This window comes from Uloborus diversus, chromosome 8, assembly GCF_026930045.1.
Source record: "Uloborus diversus isolate 005 chromosome 8, Udiv.v.3.1, whole genome shotgun sequence".
Classification (NCBI taxonomy): Eukaryota; Metazoa; Arthropoda; class Arachnida; order Araneae; family Uloboridae; genus Uloborus; species Uloborus diversus.
In genome coordinates, this window is record NC_072738.1 from 22,523,814 (window position 1) to 22,551,104 (window position 27,291).

Genomic DNA, 27,291 nt, shown 5'->3' on the forward strand with positions numbered 1-27,291 from the left:
CCAAATTTTTGAAACAATGGGCTCGATATTTAATCATTTAATAAAGAAATTGCATGAAATTTACTGTTTTTTGACCATAACTTTTTTTCTAAAGAGCAAATATGGTCAAACAAAGTAATGGGACCTAAGTTGAGCCACCCCCTATCCATTAAAACAAGAATCAACAAAATTGGTTCACTGGGTGAGACGCTGTGAGTGGACACAAAAAAAAAAAAAAAAACATACATACGGTATGAACTGATAACCGCCTCCTTTTTGAAGTCGGTTAAAAAAAGCTAGAGATCTGGATTTTCTCTGGAATCCAAACACTAAACACTACTACTTTATTTTATTTTAATAATAGGTAAACCTCTTTAATGAAAAATATTATGAAATATAGTTATTTTTAACATAAAAATTTGCTCCAATAAACAGAAAACTTATTCAATATTTTCTCTTACCCGTCATGTTAACCGTAAACTTGAATTTATAAAGGCCACCTTTTAATAAAAAGGGTTTTAAATAAAGCATGGATTTTCTGTAAGAGTCAACCATGGTCAAGTCTATTTCTTCAATTACTTGACCATTAGTTTCATTCAGTCTGTAACCACTCCAGCTTCTAACAGTTTCACTGGAATCATTACACTTCATTGTGGTATACGAGTAAAGTACAACTGGTATGGACCTATCAAAATAAAATACAACATTTAGAAAGACCTAACAACGATCAAATTATCAATCTTCATAATGAATATCCTTTTTCAAAATAAAAACATCAACAAGAATCAAATCTTAATCAGTGGAACTAAAATTGATCATCTTTTAAAGAACCTTATGCAATAACATAATCTTGCATAAGTAAAATTATCAACTATTTATCTAGAGAACATATGGATAGGATTTAGGAGAGGGTGTTCTTATTATTTTTGCTGACAAAAAAAAAAGAAATCAAACATTAATTCAGTTTTGTTTAACAATGAAAGATTACTAGCTGGAAAAAATATATTTTCTTCCTCTGCTAATCGATTGTCACATATGAAAAAATTCCAAGCTTAGATAATTGAATTTTTTTTTAATTGTCTAGTTCCTTCTAATAGCAAAGCAAATGAAAAGCAATATCATGGTTTTAAGATTGGAAAATGTAAAAATTGTCTTGTTCTCTATTAATAGCATTAACACATGACAACCAGATCTCTCCCTGTAAAAGAGAAACCTTTACTTATTTTTACTTTGTTTTATATCCAAAGGATGTTGAACAACGAAAAAAAAATTGTAAAGTTCAACAACATGCATTAATCTGTCAGTGACAAAACATAACAAATTACAAGTCTAACTAAGAAAAAGTAATTTAGGGATAAGCAGAATAATCAGTAGGGGGACCAGAGACTCACAAGATTTTAATTAAAACATTTTTTCCCCCTTTGATATATTTGTTTCCCTATATAGATGAATTTTAAGTGTCCTGACTATTTCAACATTTATTCATTGTTACTTTCTTTAAATGCATCCATAGGATGTCTGTGATTATCAAACATAATGCCTAAAACAAGAAAGGAAATTAATGCACAAAATGGTTCAAAAACGGACAGAAGAGAGAATAAAGGTGTCGGTAACTTTGCCGCCAATTTTTTTTTTCATCCTCTTCATGGATGTTTGGTTTACTTTGCTATAAAATGCTACCCCAAGATAATTTTTTACCAGAAACATTGCTCAATTCCATAAAAGTTTATAAAATGGCAAGAATCAAGTCAAAAACAATCAGTTTTTGGCATAATTTAAATTGCTGTTGTTTATCATTTCAGCAAATGTTTTCTACTTTGCTTTGGGTCAATCCATTAGAGATCACCCAGGCATTGTTGCTCGACATTTTTGATTTTCCTTTTTTACCAGTTATTTCTCACTACTAAGTGAGTTCAAAAGTGTTGAAAAAAAAATTTTTAGACTCATACTTTTTTTTTATGCGCCATTTTAAGTTTGCTTAGTAGTCGTTTTTGAACCAAAAACAAGTTTTACGTAAATGCATCTAACTCGGTTAATTTAACAGCTATCAAGACAAAATAATATCTTACATCATCAGAATGATGCCCTAGATATGGTTTGCTTGCAAAATATTATTTAAATGGTGAGAAAGGGGAAGAAAAAAATTCACAAATTTAATGACTGAGACTCAACTGGTACTAGAGTTACAGTGCATCAAAGTTGGCCAAATATTGGATTACACTTACAAAGTTTAACATTAATTCATAGAAAAACTCTACTTTCCAAACGTTTAACAGCAACAAGAGTTCTTCTCATTTAATAAATTAAATTCATTCAATAGAAATATGTACAAAAAATAAACAAGTGAATGAAATAAGATGGATGAGCATTGTAAAGAATATATATAATAATATAATGGGAAACATTATATTTTAAAAAAATAATATTGTTTACCTTTCTGTGATTCAATAAATTAAATTCAGGCAACAGAAATTTGTGTTAAATAAAAAAAATAATAACAAAATAATTATTCAGTCTTGAATATAAGAGATAACTTAATTATTGTGCCAGTTCAGTTGACTTTAACAAATAGTTTATTATTGTCTCCCATTTTAATTTATAGCCTGTGACAAGAGTTTATCTATAGTTGCTATGGTAACAAAATTTCTTTTTATGAGTTAAACCATTTTTTTGGGCGGGGGAGGGGGGGGTTGAGTTACTGTTAATTTAAGTGTTTGGTGTATTTGACATTAAAATTGATCTCAGTTGCTGTAAGTTCTTTTCTGAGTATACAAATGGCAGTGTTGTATATAAAGTTTTATATTCAGCATATTTTTCAACTTTTTATTTCAAAAAGTATTTTTATATTTTTATTGCAAAATGTCACCCAATTAATATAATTAAAGTTATAAGCGAGATAATTTCTTAATGACTAAGAATGTTTTCGTGACAAAAAGCACAAAAAAAAAAAAAAAAGAAAGAAAGAAAGAAAGAAAGAAAAGAAAAGAGAGAGAGAAACTGAGCACCGAAATTTCAACATTTTCAATACTTTGAGAAAGTTATAAATTTAACATATTGACTGATTAAATCAACACGTACTCTATTTTTGTCACACTCAGATCCAGTGATATTGAGTTAAAATGTGCATTATTACCATTAATGACGCTAAATGTTATGTATATGTAAGATGCAATATTTGACCAAGTTTAATGTACTATAACTCTAGTACCAGTAGAGTCTCAGTCATCAAATTGCTATCATATTTTCATATCAGTAAAAAGTGTTATCTGTGTTAGTTTCATTATTTTTCACTTAGTCCCTTTTGAAATATGTCACTTTAAACTTTGCGAAAGTGCAATATTTGGCCAACTTTAATGCCCTATAACTCTAGTACCAGTTGAGTCTCAATCATGAAATTGTTATCATATTTTACGTCATGAAAAGGTGTTACCTGTATCAATTTCATAATTTTTCACTCAGTCCCTTTTGCGATATTTTACTTTAAACTTTGCCAAAATACAATTTTTGCCATTTTTGAAAAATTGTAAAAAAAAAAAAATTGACAAAGTTCTCAAGCTTAAAATTTCTACAACAAGTAGTCGTATATTATATCTACACAAGAAAATAAAATTAGAGCTGAGACATACCTCCTTTTACTAATTTTGCAGCACTAAAACCTCGTATTTTATCCTAATTTTTGCTTTGTAGTTGTGAATTTTTTTTCCCTCTTTCTCACCATTTAAATAATATTTTGCACACAAACCATATCTAGAGCATCATTCTGATGATGTAAGATTTTATTTTGTCTTGATAGCTGTAAAATTAACCGAGTTAGATGCACTTACGCAAAACTTGCTTTTGGTTCAAAAACTAAGCAAACTTAAAATGGCAAGTAAAAAAAAAGTATGAGCCTTTTTTTTTTTCAACACTTTTGAACTTACTTAGCAGTGAGAAATAACTAGTAAAAAAAATTAGGAAAATCAAAAATGTCGAGCAACAAATTTTATTCTTTTTGAGTGATTTTAAATGGATTGACCCCTTTTTGAAATTTTTGGTATATTTTCAAGATTTTTTTCTTGCTTTTTGCTTTCAAACTATTCTGGATTCCTTTATCCTGACAAGAATAAACTACAAACCAGCATTTTATTTTTGATCATCAAAAATGAGACCCTTTAACTTTAATCTGCTTAACTCAGTAGAGAGTTCAAATTAAAGTAACATTGCTCATTTAAGCTATACCAAAAATCAAGTTAAGATGCTGATGAGATGAACTTTTTTTCATAAATACCTATATGACTCTGGAGCTAAGTAATAATTTGGAATCCTATTTCTGATTGAAAGATCAGGAGCTTTACAGGTTTGGTTTGTAATGAAAAATCTAACAGTTGTGTTGACTTCAGAAATGGCATTGAATGCTTTAAAAAAAGCATCCATGTATCCCTTGGATATGTAAGTGTGCCGAATGATGAGCGGATTTTCCAGTTCACCTTCCCACACTACTTCCTCGGCTGTATCATTGCATGTTTCTCCATTGCCAAACGCCCTCAGTACAGTACCATCATCATAATCTACCAAGAGGCAAGTATCTGTACCAACACGTTCAAGATATACCTAAAATAAATGAAATTTTTTAGACAAAACACTGTAGTAAAAAAACAAATAACTATTTGAGAAGCAAATGGTAACCATAATTGGAAGTTCAAGGAAAAAAATCCCATCAGCCAAAAAAAGCTATTTTTGAGAAAAATGCATTTAAATGTTTAACTCACTGGATTTTCCAAGTACTGCATTTTTTCAAAAAAATATTTCAGCTGACTTATGGTTTTTTGTACAAAAGATAGTAGACTATTCAAAATGAATACTTCAGCACATAGGGGACTCGTACGAAGGGGCAAGGGGGGGGGAACTGCCCCCTCACTTTTAAAAGTAAAGGGGTCTTGCCCCTCCACTTTTCTAAGTTCAAAATTAACGATCAAACAAAAATGATAAAAGTGATCAACTCATGGGTTTAAAGAAGGAAGAACTGACTTAATAAGTGTGGATATTTTTCGTTTCTCAAGTTATTATTTCATAAAAAGTAACATGGTGCTTAAATGAGACAAAATTAGTTTACTGTGGAAATCCATCCCGATTTTAGAGGTCGCGTTCCTGATTTTTTAGAGATCATTGAATCAGTAATAATGTTAAACTTTAATTCATAAACAAAAGTCAGCAATAGGGACACCGCCCATCTAACCTCACCCCCCCTCCCCCGCACATCCTATGACCCCCCTCCCTTTTTTTTGGTGCACCAGCCACCTATGCTTCAGCAACTACAAGATAGCAAAAACTGACTAGTGGGGTCCTTCCCCTGTGCCCTTCAACTATCAAAAACAAGTAGGGTTTTCATGCTTTTACATAATTCTTGCACTGAAGATAGCAATAAATTTACTAACACAAAAAATAATTCTAATTACTTTGTAATAAAATGCTTCACTTTAAACAAAAAATTTCATTTACATTTCCAAATTTTACTTTGTTATTAAAAAATATCGATCATTTGTCTGGTATGATAACAGAAAAAGTTTAGCTCAAATTAAGCATCTAATCTCTTATAACATAATATATTTTATAATTATCACACATTGGTAATTAAAATCATATTATTGATTTGAATGCAAATTAAATGACAATTCCACGCAAAATATTAAAAAATAAATAATTTAAAAAAAAAACAGTAAATCTTAAACAAGATGTATCTAATGGTCTTCAAGCGAAATTTACTGTTCATACTAGCAGAAAATGCACCATTTTAAATGCCTGACTAAATAATTATTACCAATGGTAAATCAAGTTGTAAGGTTGAGTATTGCCAATCATTGCAAGATATGGAATGAAAACCTATGATGAACAAGACTCCTTATTTTATTGCAAGGAATTAGTAAACTAGTTTTAAAAGCATTTAACTCAAAAATGATGTGCCACATGAAAACTGGATCAACATCCCCATTTTTTGTTTTAAATTGCACCAATGAAAAATATTCAAACTATTTCATCAGTTCTTAAAAACTGCTATTTTTAGCAGCACAATATATTCCTGTAATTTATTATAACAAGTTATATAAGTTATAACTGCAAAGATAATTGTAAAAATAGTACCATATATAAGTTTTTTTTTTTTAATGTTTTTTAATTACAATATAATATTAGAAAAATTTTATGATCAAAACTGAAAAGAGAAAGGGTAGATAAGGGTTAATGAAAAATAATAGTTTTAAATTTTCAAAGCTTTAAAATTTTACTATAAATAAAAAATTTCAAAGTTTAAAATTTTTTTGTGAAGGATATCATCACACTGATACATATACCTATACATTTTTAAAGTTTTATTTTTTATTTTTTACTTTAAAACATTTTAAATAGTTTCCAGAATCAGAATATTGGGAAAGACATTCTGCTCAATCAATAGAAAGTTTTTGATTGCAAGATTTCTAAAAGTAATAATGAAATGCTATTCTTACTTAAGCATAGGATCACATTAAAAAAAAATAATAATAATAATAAAAAAAAAAAAAAAAAAAAAAAAACTTATAACCAGCAGCATGTTTTAAATGCAACACAAATTTAACATTTCACAGAAAAAACTGCCATCTTTTCTCTGTTTTATGTCTCATTTTGCCACTGAAAGAATTTTTTCTTTGTCCCCTGTATCATCCAGTCTGCATTGCTGCATGTATGTACATGAAATGTTTTTAGCAATTATTAGAAGATGTGTGTGAAAAAGTACAAAAAGAAAAAAAAAAGACCAAACCTCAAATTCCTTATCCTCTTCTTCTTCTAATGTAGCATTAACATTATCAATAGCAATCAGTCCTTCTACAGGTTCCATCAAATACAGGAACAGGAAAACAGGGTCTGTTGTTTTTTGGACATGATTGTATGCTGACACAGTGAAATTATAATATCCAGGCTAAGGGAGAAAAAGTACTGGATTAAGCAAAAAGAATTTTCACATTTTATCATCATCTCTGACTAAAAAGGAAGGTTTTAAAATATAAATTAAATATTTCAAACAGAATAAATTAAATGATAAATCAAATATTCATTTTTAAAAAAAAAGAAGTATTTTAATAATATGCAAATTCTGTGACACATACCTCTTGAAACATCATAGTGTAAGTTGCATCAGAGCTATTCATCAAAGTTGTACCATTTGCCATTTGTACAATATACAATTCAACCTCACCTAGTGATAGAAATAGAATACATTCAACAATGGACTATATATAAGGAAATAAGACAATTTTAATGAAAATTACTAATGCACATCACAGGCATTTTTTCTATGCAATTGAAGAAGCTAACAGCTTATTAAGCTCAATCAACGATTGCTCAATTACTTTACGAAACGTGCAATACAATAAAAGAAAACTTTTCTCCGCAATGCCGCAAAATGGCCATAACTTCCCAGAAACAATTGTTCTCAACAAAGAAACAACATTAAATGAGTTTCCATTTCATAGTCAGCTGGTCAACAACTTTCTGGTCCAGAAGTACTGAAAAAAATCATTGGTGACCGATACAATAGTCAAAGGAATAAGCAGACTCATCAACCAAAGAATGTTGTAATTATGTCAGAAAGTTCAAACAAGATGGAATTTCTGAGTCATAGGAAAGTAGGGGAAGACAGGGCAGAATGGAACAATGTGAGGCAGAAAAGAAGCAACCCTTTATTTGCACTAAATGATTTAGCCAATTGGTGAGACATACTGGAACTAATAAATAACATAATGAGCAGGGCCGATCCTAGCAGGTGTGCAGGGTGTGCACCGCACAAGGGCGGCCAAAGCAAGGGTCATCGGGAATTTCTGAGAAGATAACTTTTAACTAGTCAAATAAATATGCTGAATTTTAAATGCTCAATTATCAAAGTAAGTGTCAATTTCCCGGCAGCATAGCATAGTTTAGGAAAAATAAAATGTTAGGGAACATTTTGTTGGTTCATTGTCCATTAATATCTACTCTTTACACACATGCTTCATTTGGTTGCAAAATTTGTGACAGAACCGCTAATCAGGCATGGATACAGGGGAGGAGAAATGAGGGAAATGGCCCCCCTCCTGAAGCATGATTGCCTTCTAAAAGTAGCACCGAGGGCGGTCACTAATGTTTACCCCACAAACTTTTATAGACCTAAACAATGAAGACATATTTTATTTATATAAAAAAAAGAAGCTATACTGATTAGATACCCTCGCAATCATTTCAAACAACAAATTATGTGTTCAACAATCGCGGATGCATGAAGAGAAAGTGGAAAATTGCGACTTCCCTGAGAGTCAAACAAATTTGAATGACGAACTAAAATTTTGTAACTTTCCCCCTTTACGGCATTTTTTTCTAATTAAGATCCTGAATAAACTTCCCGAATTCTGATCAGGTAGGAGGACAGGACTCTTGCACTGGGAAGTAAATTTAAATGTAACTCCAAAACGAAGATCCAAAAGGATGCCATGACCTCCTTGACGAGACTAAAGAAGGCTTGAAATTTTGTTTCTAGGACTTAAATTTCGGAAAATTTTGCTGGTCGAACCAACGATCTTAAGGACCCAATTAAGTCTCTGATTCACCCTTTCCACCTTAACTTAATCAAACATAGCCTAAAAATGTTGGCTCTAAAATCCAAAATGTGTTTTCAAAGGACAGCTTTTTCTAATGTCATCAAAAATTGCTTAATGATTTTTTCGGATTTCTTTTTCGAAATTTTTGCGATGGAGGGCCTCGAAATCCATTCCCAAACATTACTACCAAAGACTGTCTCAATTAACGTCATTAGAGAGGCCTCTAATCCCACCCCCTCTTACTTAACGTATTGAAAAACAAACTAAAATTGCGTTATTCAAACATCAGTTTCAAGAACTTTCGGAGAAGGACCCAGGATCCCCTTTTTCTTCAACCCAACCACTATATACCTCAAAATTTCGTTTTTAGACCGTTCCGTGGAGCCACAGAACCCATCCTGCCTAAACTAGCCTGAAATTGATTTCAGTTAAAAAAAACAGTTTGTGAGGGCACATTGAACCCCCGCCCGCTCTTAGTCTCATCGTTCTCAAACAATGCCTAAAATACGATTTTGAGACTTCTATTTCTAAGAAATTTCGGATTAGAACTGTCTGACTTGTATAACTTTTCACGGCGCTAGGGCATACCCATCAATGATCGAGGTAAGGTGGACAAAAGCCAATAGTTGTATTTTTTTAATATTAATATCGAAAAACATCCGAAAGATCCGCCGAAGCTTCCCAGTTTCGTTAACGTGACCAAAGATTGTATATAATTGCGCTTTTAGAAATATCCGCTTGGGAGCCCCAAAACCCTTCCTTCCCAAAAATAGCCCATAATGGATTTTAGTTCCGGTTCAGAACATTTTCACGTTACCCGTATCGTTTTCAAATATAGCGAAAAATGGGTTTTTGGAACAATAGTGCCCAGAAACTCCCGGAGGAAGGCCCCCAGATCCCCTACTGTAAGCAAAGACAGCCTAAATTTCCGCTTTAAACTTCAATTTCAAGAACTTTCGATGGGAGATGATTGAATCTCCCTCCCTCTAGTAACGTCAACAAAGATAACCCAAAATTGCGTGTTTAAAACTTCAGTTTCGGGAAGAGCGCCGATCCTTCCTAAGCTATTCTCACCAAAAATTGCTTCAAATTGATTAAAATTTTGAATAAATTTTAGGAAAGAACTCCAACATTACTTTCCCCTGAAGTCTCGAAAAACTTCCTGAAATTGCGATAATTTGATGTCAATTTTGAAAATTTCTCCATGCACCTTGAATGTACCCGCCTCTTTTGTCCTTACACCGAACACAACCAAAGATGAATTAAAACTATTTTTCATACCCCAATTTCGATAATCTTCTCGGAGCAATCCCCCCTCCTCCGTCCTTCCTTTGATGTCAACCAAGACAGACTATAAAATGCGTTTTTACAACTAGTAAGTTTTGGCATCTATTACTTTCTTCAAAGATAAAAATTGTACCTAAGGAGTACAATAAAACTTTTCTTCCTTCTTACAAGTTCATCATTCTTCTGTGTGTTTTTTTTTTTTTTTAAATTAAAACTTGGTATAGAAATTTGAAGAAAGATTTATATGGATGTTAAAGATTAGTCAAAATATGCAAATTACTCTTGAGGGGCGGCACATTAGGTCTTTGCACTCGGGCGGCCGACACCCTAGGATCGGCCCTGATAATGAAACTTGCTTAAGAGAGGTTTCAACATTTTGAGAAAATCCTGTACTAGATTTATTGTGTTTCTGCAAGATTCCCCTGTTTTCTTCGTTTTTTTTTTTGTAATTATTTAATTTTTCAGAATCCATAGTAAGCATTATGTATCTTGAGCATAAATAGTTTTCAAATACAAAGCAGCATATTGTCGAACCTCGTTATTGCGACACCTGGAATTCACGACACTCCGGATGTCACTCCAATTTTTCCAAGTCCCGAACTTCTGCTATACAATCTTAATAATAAGTTGCTCCGGATCTTACGACAGTGTTTCATGGTGAAACTCCAATTATGACGACATTTTGAGCTACACAAACAGGATTGAAATTTTCTCTGCAATTGAAATATTTTTAGTAAAATAATGAAAAGATCTGGAAAAGTTTATGGTAGGAATTTCTGACTCTGACAAGAGAAAAGAGACAAGTGTTAGATCTTATAGACCAAACATGCGACCTCAAGAATAGTGGGGGGTGAGTAAGATAAGTTCTGAAAGCTACAGACTTTAGATTTTGACAGAAAGGACAACCAAAAGGTGCATTTTAATACTGGACAAGGGAAGCAGCAGGAGATGAGAAAGATCATAGCTGTATGTGGTCATAGCAAGCTTCTCCCATGAGAGAAAAAGAGATAAAAGCTCCGCAATATATTGAAAAGGAACAAACAACTTTACAATGGAGAAAAGAATTAGAAAGTGTTTTTCCACTTGCAAAAGGTGGAGTTTAGCTGTCAAAAACTAATACAATTGCGACCAAAAGTGAAGTTTCCTTCTTGGTTTCTTTCTTGCTGATAATTGCAGGAAATCTTTCAGTTATTTACTTAATAACCAACTTTGTGGAAAGTAGGGGTGTTAAAAATGTTATTCAAAAACAAAGTAAACCCTTATTGGACAATATTTTCAAATAAAAAGAAAGTGAAGTATATTCTTGTCTTACAATTTTAGTTATACCTGCCAATAATTCAAAACTACATAAGTTAAATCAAATTAAAAAAATGAAAATATTACTTTTTTTATTAAATCTGTAATTTTATAACAAACTAATGTTTAATTTTGAATTTTTAAACTGTTCTGGTTATGAGGTCGCTCCGGCTATGACGACACTTTGTTGACAGTCCCCATAACGAGGTTCGACTGTGTGTGTGGTTTTTTTTTCATGACTGCACATTCAAGCTGAACTGCAATTTATCAAAAAAAAATGTATATGCTGTTACAGAAATTAAGAGTGAAGTTTTTAGATATTTGAAAATGGGATATCAAAACAATCTTACCTGTTGCTACGCTCATATGCATTGTAACGTTACGGTCTATTGGGAATTTATTTTTTTCAGAACCATAGCCAGCTATTTGATCATGACTACTAAGTAAAGGACTGTACAAAACATTCACAGCAAGATCTTTAATACGGACAGCAGTTTCAACCTTCAGAAAAAAAAGCTCAACTTTAGAAACAAAAGTATGTATTTAATTACTCTTTTAAACAAATTACACAATCAAAGTACAAATAAATTTTAATGTTATTAACTCAAATACTGTAGACTATAATTTCAACTGAAGTTCTTCTACACGACTTGCTTTTTACCTATTTATTATCTTTTTTTTTCTTAGTGCTGTACACTTATTTTTTATTTTGCACATTCATTTATTTTTAAATTCCTCTATTTAATTTAGTTAATTAATGTATGTATTATTTATCTATGCATCTTCTACTTTCACACATTTTAAAGTTAAATTATGTAAATTTGCAAACTGTGACATTGATAAAAGTTAACTACAATGAAGCACCATTTATATGTTTTTAAAGGGTATGAAAACAATGTGCAGGTCTGATCCCAATTTAACGAACCTCTATTTAACGAATTTTGAGATTTAGCGATTTTTATTTTTCTTCAACTAAAATGAAAGCAAAAACAAATATTTAATGAATAATAAACCCCGCATTAACAAATCATTTGAACAGCGAAAAAAATTTTTTTTTATTGATTTGATTTAGGAAATATTGGATTGTTTTCCAAATGACAATTCCATATTGTCTGAGGCAGAAAACCACTTTTATTGGAATCTGCAATTTTTGACGAGCAAGGGCGCAACCAATGAATAGCGATTTCGATGCAGAAAGCGATAATGACACTTCCATTAAAAATTACTTTTTCAAATGCCTTATATTACCTGGAAATTAAAAACGTTCATGCTTCATGCAGCAGGTTGTAAATGACACAGTACAGTGTCATTTACGACCTGCGTGTGGTTTCGTGTTACAGTACCCTGCTAACACGAACTCGCTTAACGCAAAATTTCGCTTAGTGGGAAATAAATGCCGTCCCCCATCAGATAAAACTGCAAATTAGGTTTAAAGAAATCGCTTAACACAAAGAGGATTTAAACGAAACCCTGAATAAGACACAGAAAATTTTAAGGTCTTGAAGAAAAAAGGGGAAAGAAAAAATAAATCCCCATACTTTTACATGATATTACTAACGAAAGCCAAAAGATCTGTACTTAAATGCAAGCAACATGGATGTTAGTGAGAAAATTCCTCTCCTTGTGAAGGAAAATCAGGAAAACCACGTTGCTTCAAGAAAGTATGAATTTTAGTTGTAGACTATACTTACAGTAAAAAAAGCTTGGATGAACAGTGAAATCTTCACCAAGTGGCTGAAAAACTAGATTTAAAATTTCCTCGTGAAAAGAGAAAAGTATAATTCTGAACACCTGTTCTACCCATGTAGAGGCTCAAGGTCTAAAAGAAATAAAGTTTTTTTATACTCGCAACACTGCAGCAAAAATACAGTCTTGTGTTCAAGAAAAAAATGAGATGTTTGAAAATGCAGTCGTAAAGAAATGGTTCCTATAGCCACTGACTGTTTTGAATTACTTGTGTTTCTTCCTTAAACTAAAAATTTGAATGCTTGGGTGTACATTTTTGTACAAAAGTAATTTGGATTCTATATTCTCTGAGACAAAAAAACAAAAAAAAATTGTCTGCTAAAACGAAATCCGGTAAACGTCGAAATCGGTTAACACGAAATTTGGTTAACATGAAATATTTTGGTGTCCCCTTGGAGTTCATGTTAATGAGGTTTGACTGCATTTTCTTCTCTTCATAGAGTCAAAAGCAGGCCCGGACTGGCCATAGACTTGACCGGGACATTTCCCTGTGCCCCTTCTCCAAAGGCGCCCTTCTGTTGCTTTCTTATTTTCAAAAACAATGTTTTAGCAATATGGAAATAAATTATGTAGATTCAAGAGGTGATTTTGCATGTGAATATTTTCACATGCAAAAGCAATGTTCTTCTTCTTTATATAAATGTTCCCTTTTATTACCCTCATAAAGGCAATCGGTCCCCCCTCGTTTCGTAAACGGTCTGCTCCCGTTTGTAGCTTATCTTTTGCCCCAAGGTTCAGTTCTGAGGACAAAAGCGGACCCATGGTGTTTCCTCAATGAAAAAGGGATGTGAGGATGAAAGTGACAGCACACATATCTATGGTCAAGAATGATTTGATTTATTGACTGTACTTAAGTTGCTGTCAGAGCGGATAGCTGGCATGACTCCTTGTTCTGATGACGATCATGAGTGCAATAGAAGCAAGTAAGATTAAAAATTATGTTAATTTTGGAAATCGGCGCACTAAAAATAGTATTATGTCGAAAAAGGCCGCACAAAATCAATATTTTAGTGGATGGATGCACACAATGACAGATGTCGCATTTTTAGTCACTTCAAAAAAAAAAAAAGGACAGAAGTGTTCGGTGATTCCTAGACTTTTTGAGTCAAGGCGCCCTTTTCGGAACTTGGATTTTTGCATGGCACCCTTCTCAAAATAAAAGTATGACTCGTAACTGACAGTCAAAAATAAATATGAGTCTTGTGTCTGCATTGAATAGCCCTTATTTATCCTGCAGAGGTTCTGCAAAACATGAAAAAAATGTTTCATAAATAATAAGTCTAAATTAGTTGAGAAAAAAATAGTAATATTTCGAAGTGGTCCTAGGAGAACTGCAGGGCTTCTCGGGGCACGTTTGGGGAATTACTGGACTAAACACAATAAAGATGCCGGAAAGTTTTTAATATAAAGCATTTTTTGATTTTAAACTAAGTTTTGTCAGTTAAAATCATAACAAAAGTTAAAGTTCATTGCCGTTGGCAAGCTTTGTGTTCAAAACATATTCCAGTTTTTGTAACTGGACTTAATTCCTTCACTGTCTTAGTCTTTTTAGCCAGAGGTGTGCACAAAGGAGGGGGTCATGGCATAACCTTTGGCATTGAAATTTTTAGGGGTTCACTTAAGATTTTTTAAATCTCATGTTAAAGGTTACGTTTTCGGGGGAGGGGAACACTGCGTAGCATTTGCAGGGAGTTCGTCATTGCCCTGGGAGGGGGGTTGTTGCCCTTGTGTAAGCTACAGTACTAACTTAAAAATATTTATATTTGAATTTCTGCATAAAATCGTTATATTCTTGCATTTTATGCTGCCTTTCTTTAGCTATGTCATTTTGAGACGTTTTTTAATCTGTGATTTCTCCTCATATATGAAGCTCGACACCCTCCTCCCCCTTGTGAAGGTTATTACTAAGAAATTTTGCATCAATGAAACAATACAAATCATTATGAGCAAAACAAAATTTGAGTTTGAAGAAGGAATGCATAACGATGTCGGAAATAAGTAAAATGCAGAGGTATTACTAGTGGCGTCGCTAACGGGCGCGAAGGGGGGGGGGTGTCCACTCTGGATGTGATATGTCTGGGGGGTGACACCCAAAGTGTAATTGCAAGTTTTTGAAAAATACGAAGCTGAAATGCACTTTCAATAGTACTAATTTGAAAATTTTCCAGGGGGTGGGACCGCCCGAACCCCAGTATTTCCCACCTCACATCATGGAATTAATACTACTATACTCAGAATTAGGTTCATGTTGTCAATACTTAGGCATAGTAGTGACCTCTTATACCAACGAACTGAAAACCCATTACGTTGTGTGGGTGGGATACGTTTAAAGTAATTACGGAGCCAACAATTTCATATAGACCCCCTCACATTTTAGATGACTCGACGCCCACATGCGTCTCGGGCAAGTTACATAAAAAGCAGTCATAGTTTTTATTTGTCTTCTGTATATTATCCCACTAAGAACACTTTGTTTTTCACAAATGCAGTTGTTTCTAAAAATTTTAAGAATTTCATATTTACATAGAATTTAAAAACTTTTTTTTTTCATTTTAAAGGGGGGGGGAGGGGGTGATATCACAAATTACCGCTCCGAGTGTCACCCATGCTCAAATAGTAAAACAGATTAAGATCAAGCGTGTCCCTCTGAACTATTTTTTTTTTTCCATTCTCCCTCTCTTTTTAATATCATTGGTTTATTTCATGATGGCTCTTTCTAATTCGCGTCAGTTTTCTAAAACAAAATTTTACACTCAAAAAGTTTTCCAAACTTCAAGACAACAATGCCATAAAAATGAGTGGAAACGTTTTAAAAATGTTCGTTTGCTATTATGTACTTTTAAAATATAACACTTTGGATAGCGAGAATTTCTGAAACTAATTTTCAGAAATTAGATCCTGTTCTGAGAATGGGGGGGGGGGGGGTATCATCACGAAACACCCTCCTGTTTTCTTACCCTGCGGAACAAAAAACTTGTAATTTTAATTTTACGTCGAAGAAATTAAGGAATTCTTAAATGAAAAAAGGTGGCAAGGGGAAAATTAGACAAGATGGTCAAGAAATTTATTTGTTCTTTTAAATTGAAATCGTTGAGTTTTCTTGCAAAAGTTTTATTAATTAATTTATTTATTTTATTAATTCATTTATTCCTTATTATGGAATAAACAACAATAATAGCAATTTTAAATGCATATCCATACATAAAAAAAATGATTCAAGCTTTTCCCAATAGTTGCAGTGTTATCAAAATGATATTATTTAATACGTACTGCAAAGAGGCAATCAGGTGCATTGGATGAGTTTAAAGTTCGATTGGTTGTATTTTCTTGTAACTTTGACCCAAGATATTTGCTATGACATTGTCATGTTCATAGCATAAATGAGCCGATTTCATTACAAATGCATATTTCGTATCAAATTTGAGGTTTGAGATGCAAAAAAAATAATATTATACTTTAAGTACATTTTTTAAGGGCTGAAATTAATTAATCACTAGTGTCATTTCTCATGTCATATCCGTACTAAAGTCTTCATCTTAATTACTCTTTATTAATTTTCATTTTTGATAAATTATAATATTTTTTGACTTACCCAATTCGTAAAATCATGTTTTCCCTTCATGACTGAATGCCTTTTTTGTAAAAAAAATATATTTTAAAACAGTCTTTGAAAACGGACAACAGTTTCAAACGTGATATACATCTCTTTTTAATTTTGAATTCCAGAAGCATTTTGTCGAAAATGCCAAACTAGCATATGCTGGAAAAAAAACAAAAAAAAAAAAAAACCTGGGCATGAATTTTGATCGCACGGAGAAAAAAAAGCTCAACAGCTTTAAGTATTGAAAAATTTATGTGAAAAAATGACAGCATCATGTTTTAAAACGGCAGCAGATACCAGTGAAAAATGTTCAATCGACAACACAAAAAATAATGTATCCCGGCAAGAGATGTTGTCTCCTAATGCTATTGAACTAGTGAATGATGCATTTCCAGAAGAAAGACGAACAAGCAATGAATTTTCGGAAGAAGTGCCTATTGATAACATTTAGCAAAACTTCTCATTCCTAGAAACTAGAAAATATCCCCCCCCCCCCCCCAGCGTTCTTCAAATTTTCAGGAGGTATTTTGGGGTTTTTCCTCTCTTTTCTAGAGAGGGTCTCTTTCTAGGGGGTAATCAGTAATATTTAAGGGAGTGTGCTAACACTTTTGGGGGGGAGGAGGCCTCTCCTACTATTGTTGAACTTGCAAAAAATATGACTTCTCTTTTGGAAATTTTCTGTAACAAAAAGGGCTTTATTTACTTCTCAATGATTTTTTTATCCCCTTAAAATATCCGCACTATCTCTTAAGTCCTTAGATATTATGGAGGCAAAATCGGCGCCCTTCAACTCGGCTTTCCCTTTTGACCACCCAGTCCGGCCCTGGTCAAAAGAGAGCTATTTCGATTCAAGTATGGAGGAAATTGTCAAACATCTATTACTCAGTACTTTAAAATTTAAAATTAACTAGCGTGCAATGATTCATGGAATTCTGAACAAAACATGCACACTTTCTTCATTTTGGACATTTATGCTCAGTTGCTTATTATGGCTTATAGATAAAGTAAGTGCTTTTTTTTGACACCCCAATATTACGAATAACCCTGATTTAAGGTATAAAAGTTTTAGTCACGATGAATTCGTTAAATCGGGGCCCCACTGTATGTAATATACAAACATAGGAATACATTAATACCTATTGGACTCTGCCGGGACCGATTCAAAAAAAAGTACAAATGATAGAAACGTATCAAAGAGAAACATATAAACGGTGCTTCGCTGTATTTGTTTTTTTCTGCAAAAATAACACTACAGTTTAAATAAAATCATTCTTACTTCAGTTAGAAGTGTGTATGAAGAGACAATGTTTGATATCCGAATATTGACAAGATAGACTCCAGCTTTTCTGTATTTATGTTCAAATGTTTCCTGAATGCCTTCTCCTTCCTTTGGAATGTTCCACTTCCAAGTTTTCTTGTCACCAAATGTAAAGACAGCAGTTGCATTTGTTGGTAATAATTCAGAAGGTGGGTAAGTCAGTTCGAATATGATAGAACCTAAAAAAAAAATTGCTCAATTTAGTAAAAATATATCAACACATACTTCCAAACAAAAATACCTTTTATCATAGGTAGGCTCTGGTTCAAAATTTATTATTTAGTTTTAATTTATAATGGAGTATTGATCAAGTACAATACTATCCAATTTTTAGTCCAACAGTTAGTTTTAGGTTTTTAAAATAATAAAATGTTATGGCACAGACAAAAATGATCATACTTACTGATATTATAAATGCGAAAGTGACTTTGTATTTTTGTTTGTTACCTTTTCACGCCTTAACTGCTTAATGGATCATCATGAAACTTTGTATACACGTTGTCAGGGGTGTTTTTCATTTAGAAAAAAAAAAGTATTATTCTAATTGAGACTTTTGAGGAACTTATTCAAAGAAGAATTTTTTGACACTATTGTTCTAATTCTGAAGGGGATTATAAGAGAGAATGTTTATATTATTTTGAATTTTTTTTCGCATTCTGAAAGGGGTTTTTAGAACTATTTTCCTAATCCAGATATTTTTAGGGGGGCTGTTAACTTTATTTGAAAACTGTAACCCTTATTTTAACTAGGAAATTTTGACACAGATGCGTTTTCATAATATAACGAATTTTAAGGAATGTTTTTCTTCTTCTAATGGAGAGTTTGGGAGACCTTACTCGTATAAGAATCTTTAAGGACTGATGTCCTCACTCAATAAAGGATTTTTAGAGATTAATGTCAAAACTGTACTGGAGATTTGGGGGGGGGGGGGGCTGTTGTCCTAATTTCAATGAGGATTCAAAGTTCTGTTGATGCTATTGTGGGACTGTTGCCTTTATTCAAATATTTATCATTTGTCTACATTTATTTTTATCTTTATATTCATTTTGGTATTTTGATTTTTTAGGGGAACATCAACTTTATTTATGCAGTTTTCTAATTTGAATGGGAATTCTTAGGGACCAATTTTAATGGTATTTTTCAAACTGTCACCATTATTCTGTTGGAATATTTAACAGTGTTTTTTTATTATTATTTAACATTGATTGTTGAACACGCGTCACTTGAGATAATTTCATTTTTGAATAGGCCGCACAACCCCGGGCGATGCAGCCAGTTGTAAATACATTTCATTGTTATCAAAAAACATTTGAGCATTTTCACACACCAACATGCACATATATAGGAGAAATAACATATACAACATACTAGGAAGTATTTGAGGAGTATTGGTGGTGACTCCATATATAGGAAGAACAGGTCTTTGAGCTTTTAATATATGAACTTGTGAAAAATTTGCATGAGGATTAGATGCATGCACTCGAATAACATAAACTCCAGGCTGTGGGTACTTGTAAGTTTTCTCATATTTTCCTCCTTTTTTCACCTCTGAAAAAAAAATATTTCAAGTAAACCAAGTTAAAACATTTTTGACCACAATTCATAAAATAAAGCACATCAAAAAACATCAGAACTTTACAAGAATAGAGAAGGTTTATTACAATATAACTTTTATCTTAAAAATATAGATTTAAAACCATGGGTCAAAAGGTAAAAACCAAGGTATTAAATTGTGTAGTACAAAACATTTATGAAATCTCTGAAGCATTTATCGCGACAGTGATGTTTGTTCATTAAAATTGAAAGATGTGACAGTTTAGTACTATATTTACTTTTCAAATAATATTTCTCAAGAAAAAGAAAATCAAAAAATAATTTAATTAAGTAATTTTGAAGAAAATCTTTTTATGTTATGAAATATTTTGAAAGAAAACAAAGAAAAAAAAAAGAAAACAAAATGCAAAAAAGAAAAAGAAAATAATAATAATGCATTAAAAGTCTCCAGATTCAAATACATAATATTTCTTCACAAATATTTATAATTATATTTTATAAATATTCATAAAATGACAAAGAATCATTACCTGCTAAAAATTCTTTCTTAGTTTTCCCATCACCAAATTCCCATAAAACATCGACAAAAGTACCACCACTTATTTTTATTTCAATGGTTACTTGTTCTGTAGTTGAAGCATCTGGAGGATTAACACTTAACTTCAATCCAGCAAGAGGTCTCTGAGAATCGACTTTTTGCTGTCGAACAATGGGCACAGTAGAAAATTTGTTTGATAGCTTCATAACAACATCATGCATACCTGGGGGAAAAAAAGTCATGAGTAACTAATTACGAATAATTTTCGAACCATTGTCACAACAACGCCATTCGCGTTTGTCAAGTGACAAACATAAATTGAGAGAAAGTGAAATTCTTATCTTTATCAAATAAAATAGCAAATAACATCAACCCAATTATTTATGAATGGCATCACTATTTACATTGATCGATCAAAATAAGAAATGATCTTGAAAATTACTTTCCAAGCAAAGTGAACTTTAACCTATTTTATTTAAAAAAAAGTTTTTGATGAAACTCAGATCTTTTAATTAGACTAACATATTCAATCTTTTGATCCTTATGCACACATAAAAGTTATCTTTCAAAAATATATTATTTGTTTGTTTACAGGATTTTGTGTAAAGGAGCTTTTGTTTTTCATGAAAATATTGATGTCTATTTCAAAAAGTCAAAAGTAAACTTTATGAGTTTTATTACGAATTTTTCAAAAACAAAAGCAATTCTTTTAATGTCAACAGTGGGTTCAAGTATAAAATAGTCAGATACATGTAATAAAAATTTAAAAGCTGCTTTAGATTAGTAATCAAAGATAAGTTGCCTAAAGGCATCCTTTAAACAAATTAAGAAGCAAACTTTTCTTATTACAAGACAAAGCTATAAGCAATAGCGTTAATTTCAAGAATGACATCTGAATTTAATAGTGAAATGAACTCTCAATATAAACTAATTATGTTCATTTATGGTCTCACAATAAAAATTGAAAATAATTATGAAGTAAGAAAAGTCACAGACACAGTACGAAGATTTGCTGTTCAAAAAATAAAAACCTAGTTTGATGGAAATAGGAAAATGGAAGGTAAGTAATAAAATCACAAAGAATATGGGGTTAAGAAACGGGGAAGAGCAAACAGTTTGCTTAGATTATGATTTTTATATCTACTTAATTACTTGTAAATTAGAATTACATTAATTGATGACCATTTATAAAAGAAAAAAAAAACCTTAACTGTTTTTTTTCTTTTTTTTGTCAAGAGGTTTCAACCTAGTTTGAAAACTAACATCTACTGAAACAAAAATATATGTGCCTTAAAATAACTAATCACTTTTATTAATTCAAAATGTATGTTTTCAAAAAAAAAAAAAAATCAACAGCAATTACTTGATTCCTCTCATCTTCTTTTTGCTTTATTTACTTATTAAAGCAAATCATTCAAACAACATAAAAACCGTCAATCAAAAATGCTTTAATTGATTTTGCTTGCTGTGTCATAGCTATTAACACATTACTTTTTAATTTCAACAATAAATAAACTCAGTAACTTACCAATTTTTTTACTAAATAAATATTGCACTCCCATTTCAATTGGATTATTAATTATTGCTTGAAAATAATGCACTTTTTGTGTGTTAGATAAAATGTCTTGTGGGATAACAGTTTCTTGCATATCGAATGTTATTCCTCCTAAATCAGTAGGTTCCTTCAGAAATGGTTTTCTACAGGGAAAAAAAAACATTCATTAAAATCTTAGAGACACTTATTGCATATGAATTTTACAAAAACTGCCAGCAGTACAAAAAGCTTGTTTTCTAATTTAGAAAATACTACACATTGATTTAACAGCAAAATGCAGACTAGCACGGGAAAAAAATAGTTTGGATTAATTGTGAATATTACTCAGTGCAACTATTATTGAGTGAAATTTAATATTGTTGTTTTAGGCTCAAGTGACAGTAGGGGCGGGTACAAAAAAGGGGAAACGGGGGGGGGGAGGGTATGCTGAAGAATGACCTCCCTCCTCCCTATGAACGAACCTATGGTTTAAGGTACGAAAGATTTTCTGAAATTGTTTGTGGTCAATTAAAAGTACCAAATTGGCCAGGAATAAGGCACTTAATTGGGGATAAACATTACAAATTAATTTTATAAGCAATGAAACAAAGTAGTAGTCCAAATATTTACTTCCAAAAATAACTAATGAATTGAAAAGATACTGTAATCGATTATATTTTATGCATAAAGTGTTTGAACGCACTGAGGACGTATACTGCGGTCAACAGTTTAGGGGGATCATGTAATACTTATGAAAATGAGCCAAACAACATAAGATATTCAAAATACATAAGGATCAAAAGTCACACATCAAGGGCATAAAATCTAGGGATAAAAATTAAAATACTTTCAAAAAAGCATAAAATGATTTATGCAGTGGCAAACTAGTAACTTAATAGAACATTCCGTCATTTGAGAAAAATTGTATGACAGACAATTACAGACAGAACAAAACATAAATTAACTTTTTTTTTTCTCACCAAATTAAAGAAATAATACAAAGAAGTTTGCATATGAATTGCTTAACTTGATGTCTTTCTACTGCTAAACTAATAAATAATTTAATTTAAGGTAGACTGTTGAAAAGAGGGAGAAATTAATAAAAAACCCTTCCTTCTACATATATTAATTTGCAACTTACATTTCAAGTTTGTGTACTTGATCACAAAGAACCTGTTTATGAATTCATATCCAATTAAACATATAGTACATAAGGTTCATGGTGTAGGACAGAATTTATAGCAGAGAAAAAAATTATAACCAGGGCGAGACAGGTCGGAATTGAATCCACCATCTTGGGATTATGAGACTGACATTCTGCCAAACTTTACTACAGAGGCCCTCAACCACACATAAATGCCATACACATACAGATAACAATACAGAAATAATCAATTTCATAACTCACCGATAGGCAACCTTAGCCATTGCTGATATGAAAGCAATTATGTCACCAGGATAAACTTCAGGTGTATCTGTTAAAGAAATGTACTGGTGGCCAGTTTCAACTGTTATTTGTACAACATGAACAATTTCAAACTCTAGGACTTTGGCAAGGTTGTGGTGTGGGCACTTAATTATTTTGTTGCTGGTGCAAGTCTGTAACTGAGCACAGAAAGATTCTTCTTTGCTGCAAGTGCGAACGTCCCGTATGACAGGACAAACTGACCCTTCTGGGCATTTTTTTCGAAGAACCTGAAGAACAAGAAATCCAATATTACACAGATATTAAAAATAATGTACTTAGTTCAACAGCTCATAACAAAAATTTTTTTTTAGTCAATAGGTATATCAAAACTAAGGTGAGCACATCATGAAATATTTAAGCAATGTGTTAATGTTTGCTTGTTGAAATTCCTTAACAAATACATGCGCAAAGTAACAATTACTAACAATAAAATCCTTTTTCCCCTTTGTTAATAGGCAGCTAAATAAAATTTTACAGCCAGCTTTCATTCAGTTAAGCAATGTAAAGTGCAATTAGAATAATTTCAGTTTAAAATATGATCATCTAAATGGAATTGAAAAGTAACAATGATTTCATCGGAAATCCATAAATGACATATGGGTGATTGATTTTTGAGAAAGCATGATTTTATCGGGATAAAAAAAAAAAATTCAAGAGGAAAATTTCCTGCCATGTATCATAAAATTTAGGCAATTAATGTTTATTTGAAAAATTGTGAAGCATAAAGGAAGAGTTATTTTTACAGTAAAACTAATTTTAACTAAGAAATAACACATGAACTTTAATGAAAAGGGTGATCTTGATGTTGACTTTTCAATAAAAGATATATTTATTTGAAGTTACTTAAAATTATTTGCAAATCACCTTATTCCAAATCATTTACATTTTATTTATTTCTAGATTTTTATAAGTAATTATTTAAATGACTAAACCCCGACTTCACTAAAAAAAAAAAAAAAAAGCCTGGAAATTCAACAGGTAAAGCAGTTCTCAATGTATGAGACTTATTGAGAATGTTTTTTCATTCCGAAAAATGTTGGTCTCTTCGTTCAGAGACTACTGAAACTGCGACAGAATCATAACAGAGCCATTTTTTAAACAAATCTACAGCAATCTCGGATTTCTTTTCTGCATGGGAGCTATTACAGCTGGATCATGGTTCTAATTTCTCAATAAAACACTAAGTTCATTTGACCTAAATTTGCTTTGTATTTGGACTGGACCACCCTCAGTGAGCCCTATCAACCCCTAAAAATTTACCAACCCCCTATAAACCCCATTGAAAATTTCATTGACCCCAAAGGGATTGGTATCGATCGCTTCAGGGAAACCCTGAGGTAGATGGAGCACAAAACCTTTGTATTAATTATATTCTTACGAGCTACGTACCATAACAGCCATTGCTCCCGATTCCAAAACCCACAAACGAACAGCCGAAAGTCTCCCTCTGGTGTCGACTGGCTCAAGCTGAGGAATGACGAGCATATAACCTGATTCTTTCGGTGACATATCAGGTGTCTCATGTTGAGGTATCAATGGTCCAATTGCTTGAATATTGGTATCTTAAAAACAAAAATCAAGTTAGGCAAAATCAAATAAAACTTAAAAAATTGCTTTAATTTATGGGATGGAGTTGACAAAAGAACATTTAGATTGATGTGAAATAATTGAAATTTCAATTTTGGTGGTCACACATTTTGCAAGTGCCATTTTCCGAACTTAAATCAGGGCAGTGGCAGAGTGTGAAATCCCCTTAAGTTTAATATGCATTACCAATCCAAATGTAGGAGTTTATAAACAGGTAAGGACTTTTATCACATCCATGAGGTGGATTCTAGCTGCACTATGAATTAGGGCAACAATTTTATGCCTGCTTATGCTCTTTAATTAAACCTGGTCTCGATTTATCTTAATAATGATATAGTTTTTGACCTTTTACATAAGGTTATAAGCATAAACTTGCTTTTATTTGTCAGAATTAACAGTCAACAAATAAAACTAATGAACAAAGATGATACAGAAAAAAGTAAATATGAAGATCCTTAAAAGTAAGAACCATTATTTTAAAGAGCACTGGCATGTCCTCTACAGCTAATCACTGAGCCCAACAAGATGCCAGTGTGGTACTTTCAGAAATTAAAGATGTAAGTAAAAATAAGATGAAGGCAAGTAAGTGGATCCAAAGCTTTAGTTCAATGAGTATAACTGGTTTAAAAGTAAATCAGTAAGATCAATATGGATATTTATTTTTATATGAAGAAATGACAGATGCAACAATATTCAACATTTTGTTTAAGAATGCGTATGAGTTAATTACATACCAGGTAATCCCATCATAACTTTAGATTCATCACCCCAGTCTATTTCCATGGTAACAAATCCACCAGTCATTGTCGTCAAATTGCATGTGACTACAACAGTGGGTTTTACAACGGGCGGGCAGCTAAACACAACTGTCTTATTTTCAATACTGTCTGTAATTGTCACCTCAGTACTTGCCAGTACTCGATAACTCTGAAAATATAATGATTTGTTAGAGAAATCTTGAATGTACACAAGATTATGAATTCCAATTTTCTTCAAAGGCAATTCAGATTTTCCAATTTCTATCTATCAAATCAATTTTAAAATTTTGAACAGTGTACATGAAAGTTAATGATGCTTTTATTTTCAACATTATGCTTTTTGCTATGAATGAATGTTATTTAAAAACAATTTTATGTTATTTTTTTTATTTTTTTAAATCTACAGGTCTGCATATTATGACATAGGATTCTTCTTTTTTCCTATTAAATTGCACTTTTTGAAAACAATATTCTGACTAGCTGTTAGGACTTTTTCCTCAGTCATTAGGTCTTAATTAATTTATTTTAGAATGCTCAATTATTTATTTTTATTTATATATTTGCTTAATTCATTCTTTTAACTTTATCTTTCATTTTGTTATTTTATTTATTTTCAGACTTTCTCCTAAGTTATTAAAAACTTTCATGTGTTCAACATAATTTGTCTGAGGTAATACAGACTGTTGTCCAAGGTAATACAAAGGCACACACATACTCTGTGGATGGATATTCACTGCTGTGCAGATACATTCGCAGCAGATATGTGTATTGCTCGATAATTTTTAGCTAACATCAATGTTAAACATTAATTAATGATTACCTTCTAAGTTTGCAGAAAAATTAATGCAAAACTTATTTTTATGGAAACATGACTGAAAACCAAAGTCATCTTAGAAGATGATTTATCTACCCACTTTTTGTGTTTTTTATACCTGCAGATAGTTTTGAGTTGCATGAGCAGATACTTTATATTTTTATTTTACTATGGTGGTCATTTCTGAACCTTTTGCTCAGACATTTTCAGTTTAAACACAAAAGAACATAAGTTACTAACTATATTCAATAATAATTATTATTACAATTGTATGAAAAGTTGTTCGTGTAATGGAAAAGAACTTATCTCGGGCACGGGGCCCGTTGGTCCTCATTACGAAGTTCTGTTAAAAATTTAATCTAAAAAAAGTTAATGAATAGAAAATTTTAAAAAGAAATCTGGGATGACAAGGGATATTTAATGAAATTTATGGTAGGAAATCAAACAAAAATAGTAATTTCAAAATGGAATACCTCAGGTGCACCCCTGGGCTTTGCAGAAACTTGCACCCAATATTTCCCGGGCACAAAGAACTTATGAGCTTGAACGTCATGAACATCATTAAAAGCTCCAAAACTACCATCACCATAGTCAATGGTAAATTCAACATCATCCCCAGTCTCATAGCTGACGGAAAATACAACATCTGTAGCTGTCTGAGAAACATCATCTGATGGTTTAACAGCGAGCCCTGTAACTGATATAATGATGTTTGACCTGTAAAAAACTAGAAGATCTGGATTTGTTCCACATTCACTTGCAGGTGCAACAGGTACACTTTCGACTAAAAGATAAAACAAACAATTAATAATTATTTGCTTCTATAATTACTATTAAATAATACAACAGCAGCATTAATACATTCCAAATTTTAAAATCAAGCAAATAAAATATTTTTTTAGATTACCAAAATTTTTATTGATTGAAAATAAAATATATGAAATATTACATCATTCAGCAACTTTCACCAAATAAAACAAGTAAATAAATTATGGGTTATTTTCTTCCGCATAAGTAGTACTATTTTATTGCAGAAATGAGTATCAAGCGAATATCATGCTTAAAAACAAAAATGAAAAATGCGCTTTCACAACAGAATCTCGAAACCAAAAATAATAATATAAACACAGTAAACACATGTTTTCATTTAGTCCCACAAATAAAAACAAATCGGTACATGGGAATAACAACAATGAAAGTCACAAAAATCGTCAATCAGGAAAAGAAACTAT

General features: G+C 31.8%; 1 protein-coding gene across 1 annotated transcript in view; it reads right to left on the bottom strand.

The window, feature by feature from the left end:
- The window catches only part of LOC129227963 (uncharacterized), a 147,642-nt gene that overhangs the window by 94,640 nt on the left and 25,711 nt on the right, over positions 1–27,291 (bottom strand). Inside the window, exons 3-15 of the mRNA XM_054862588.1 lie at positions 26,533–26,843; positions 25,222–25,414; positions 24,290–24,462; positions 22,841–23,127; positions 21,427–21,596; positions 19,891–20,121; positions 19,175–19,354; positions 17,765–17,985; positions 11,492–11,642; positions 7,095–7,183; positions 6,749–6,907; positions 4,247–4,569; positions 441–664 (exon numbers count right to left, since the gene is read on the bottom strand). Coding sequence (XP_054718563.1) covers positions 441–664; positions 4,247–4,569; positions 6,749–6,907; positions 7,095–7,183; positions 11,492–11,642; positions 17,765–17,985; positions 19,175–19,354; positions 19,891–20,121; positions 21,427–21,596; positions 22,841–23,127; positions 24,290–24,462; positions 25,222–25,414; positions 26,533–26,843 — 2,712 coding nt within the window. The remainder of the gene's footprint in view (positions 1–440; positions 665–4,246; positions 4,570–6,748; positions 6,908–7,094; positions 7,184–11,491; positions 11,643–17,764; positions 17,986–19,174; positions 19,355–19,890; positions 20,122–21,426; positions 21,597–22,840; positions 23,128–24,289; positions 24,463–25,221; positions 25,415–26,532; positions 26,844–27,291) is intronic.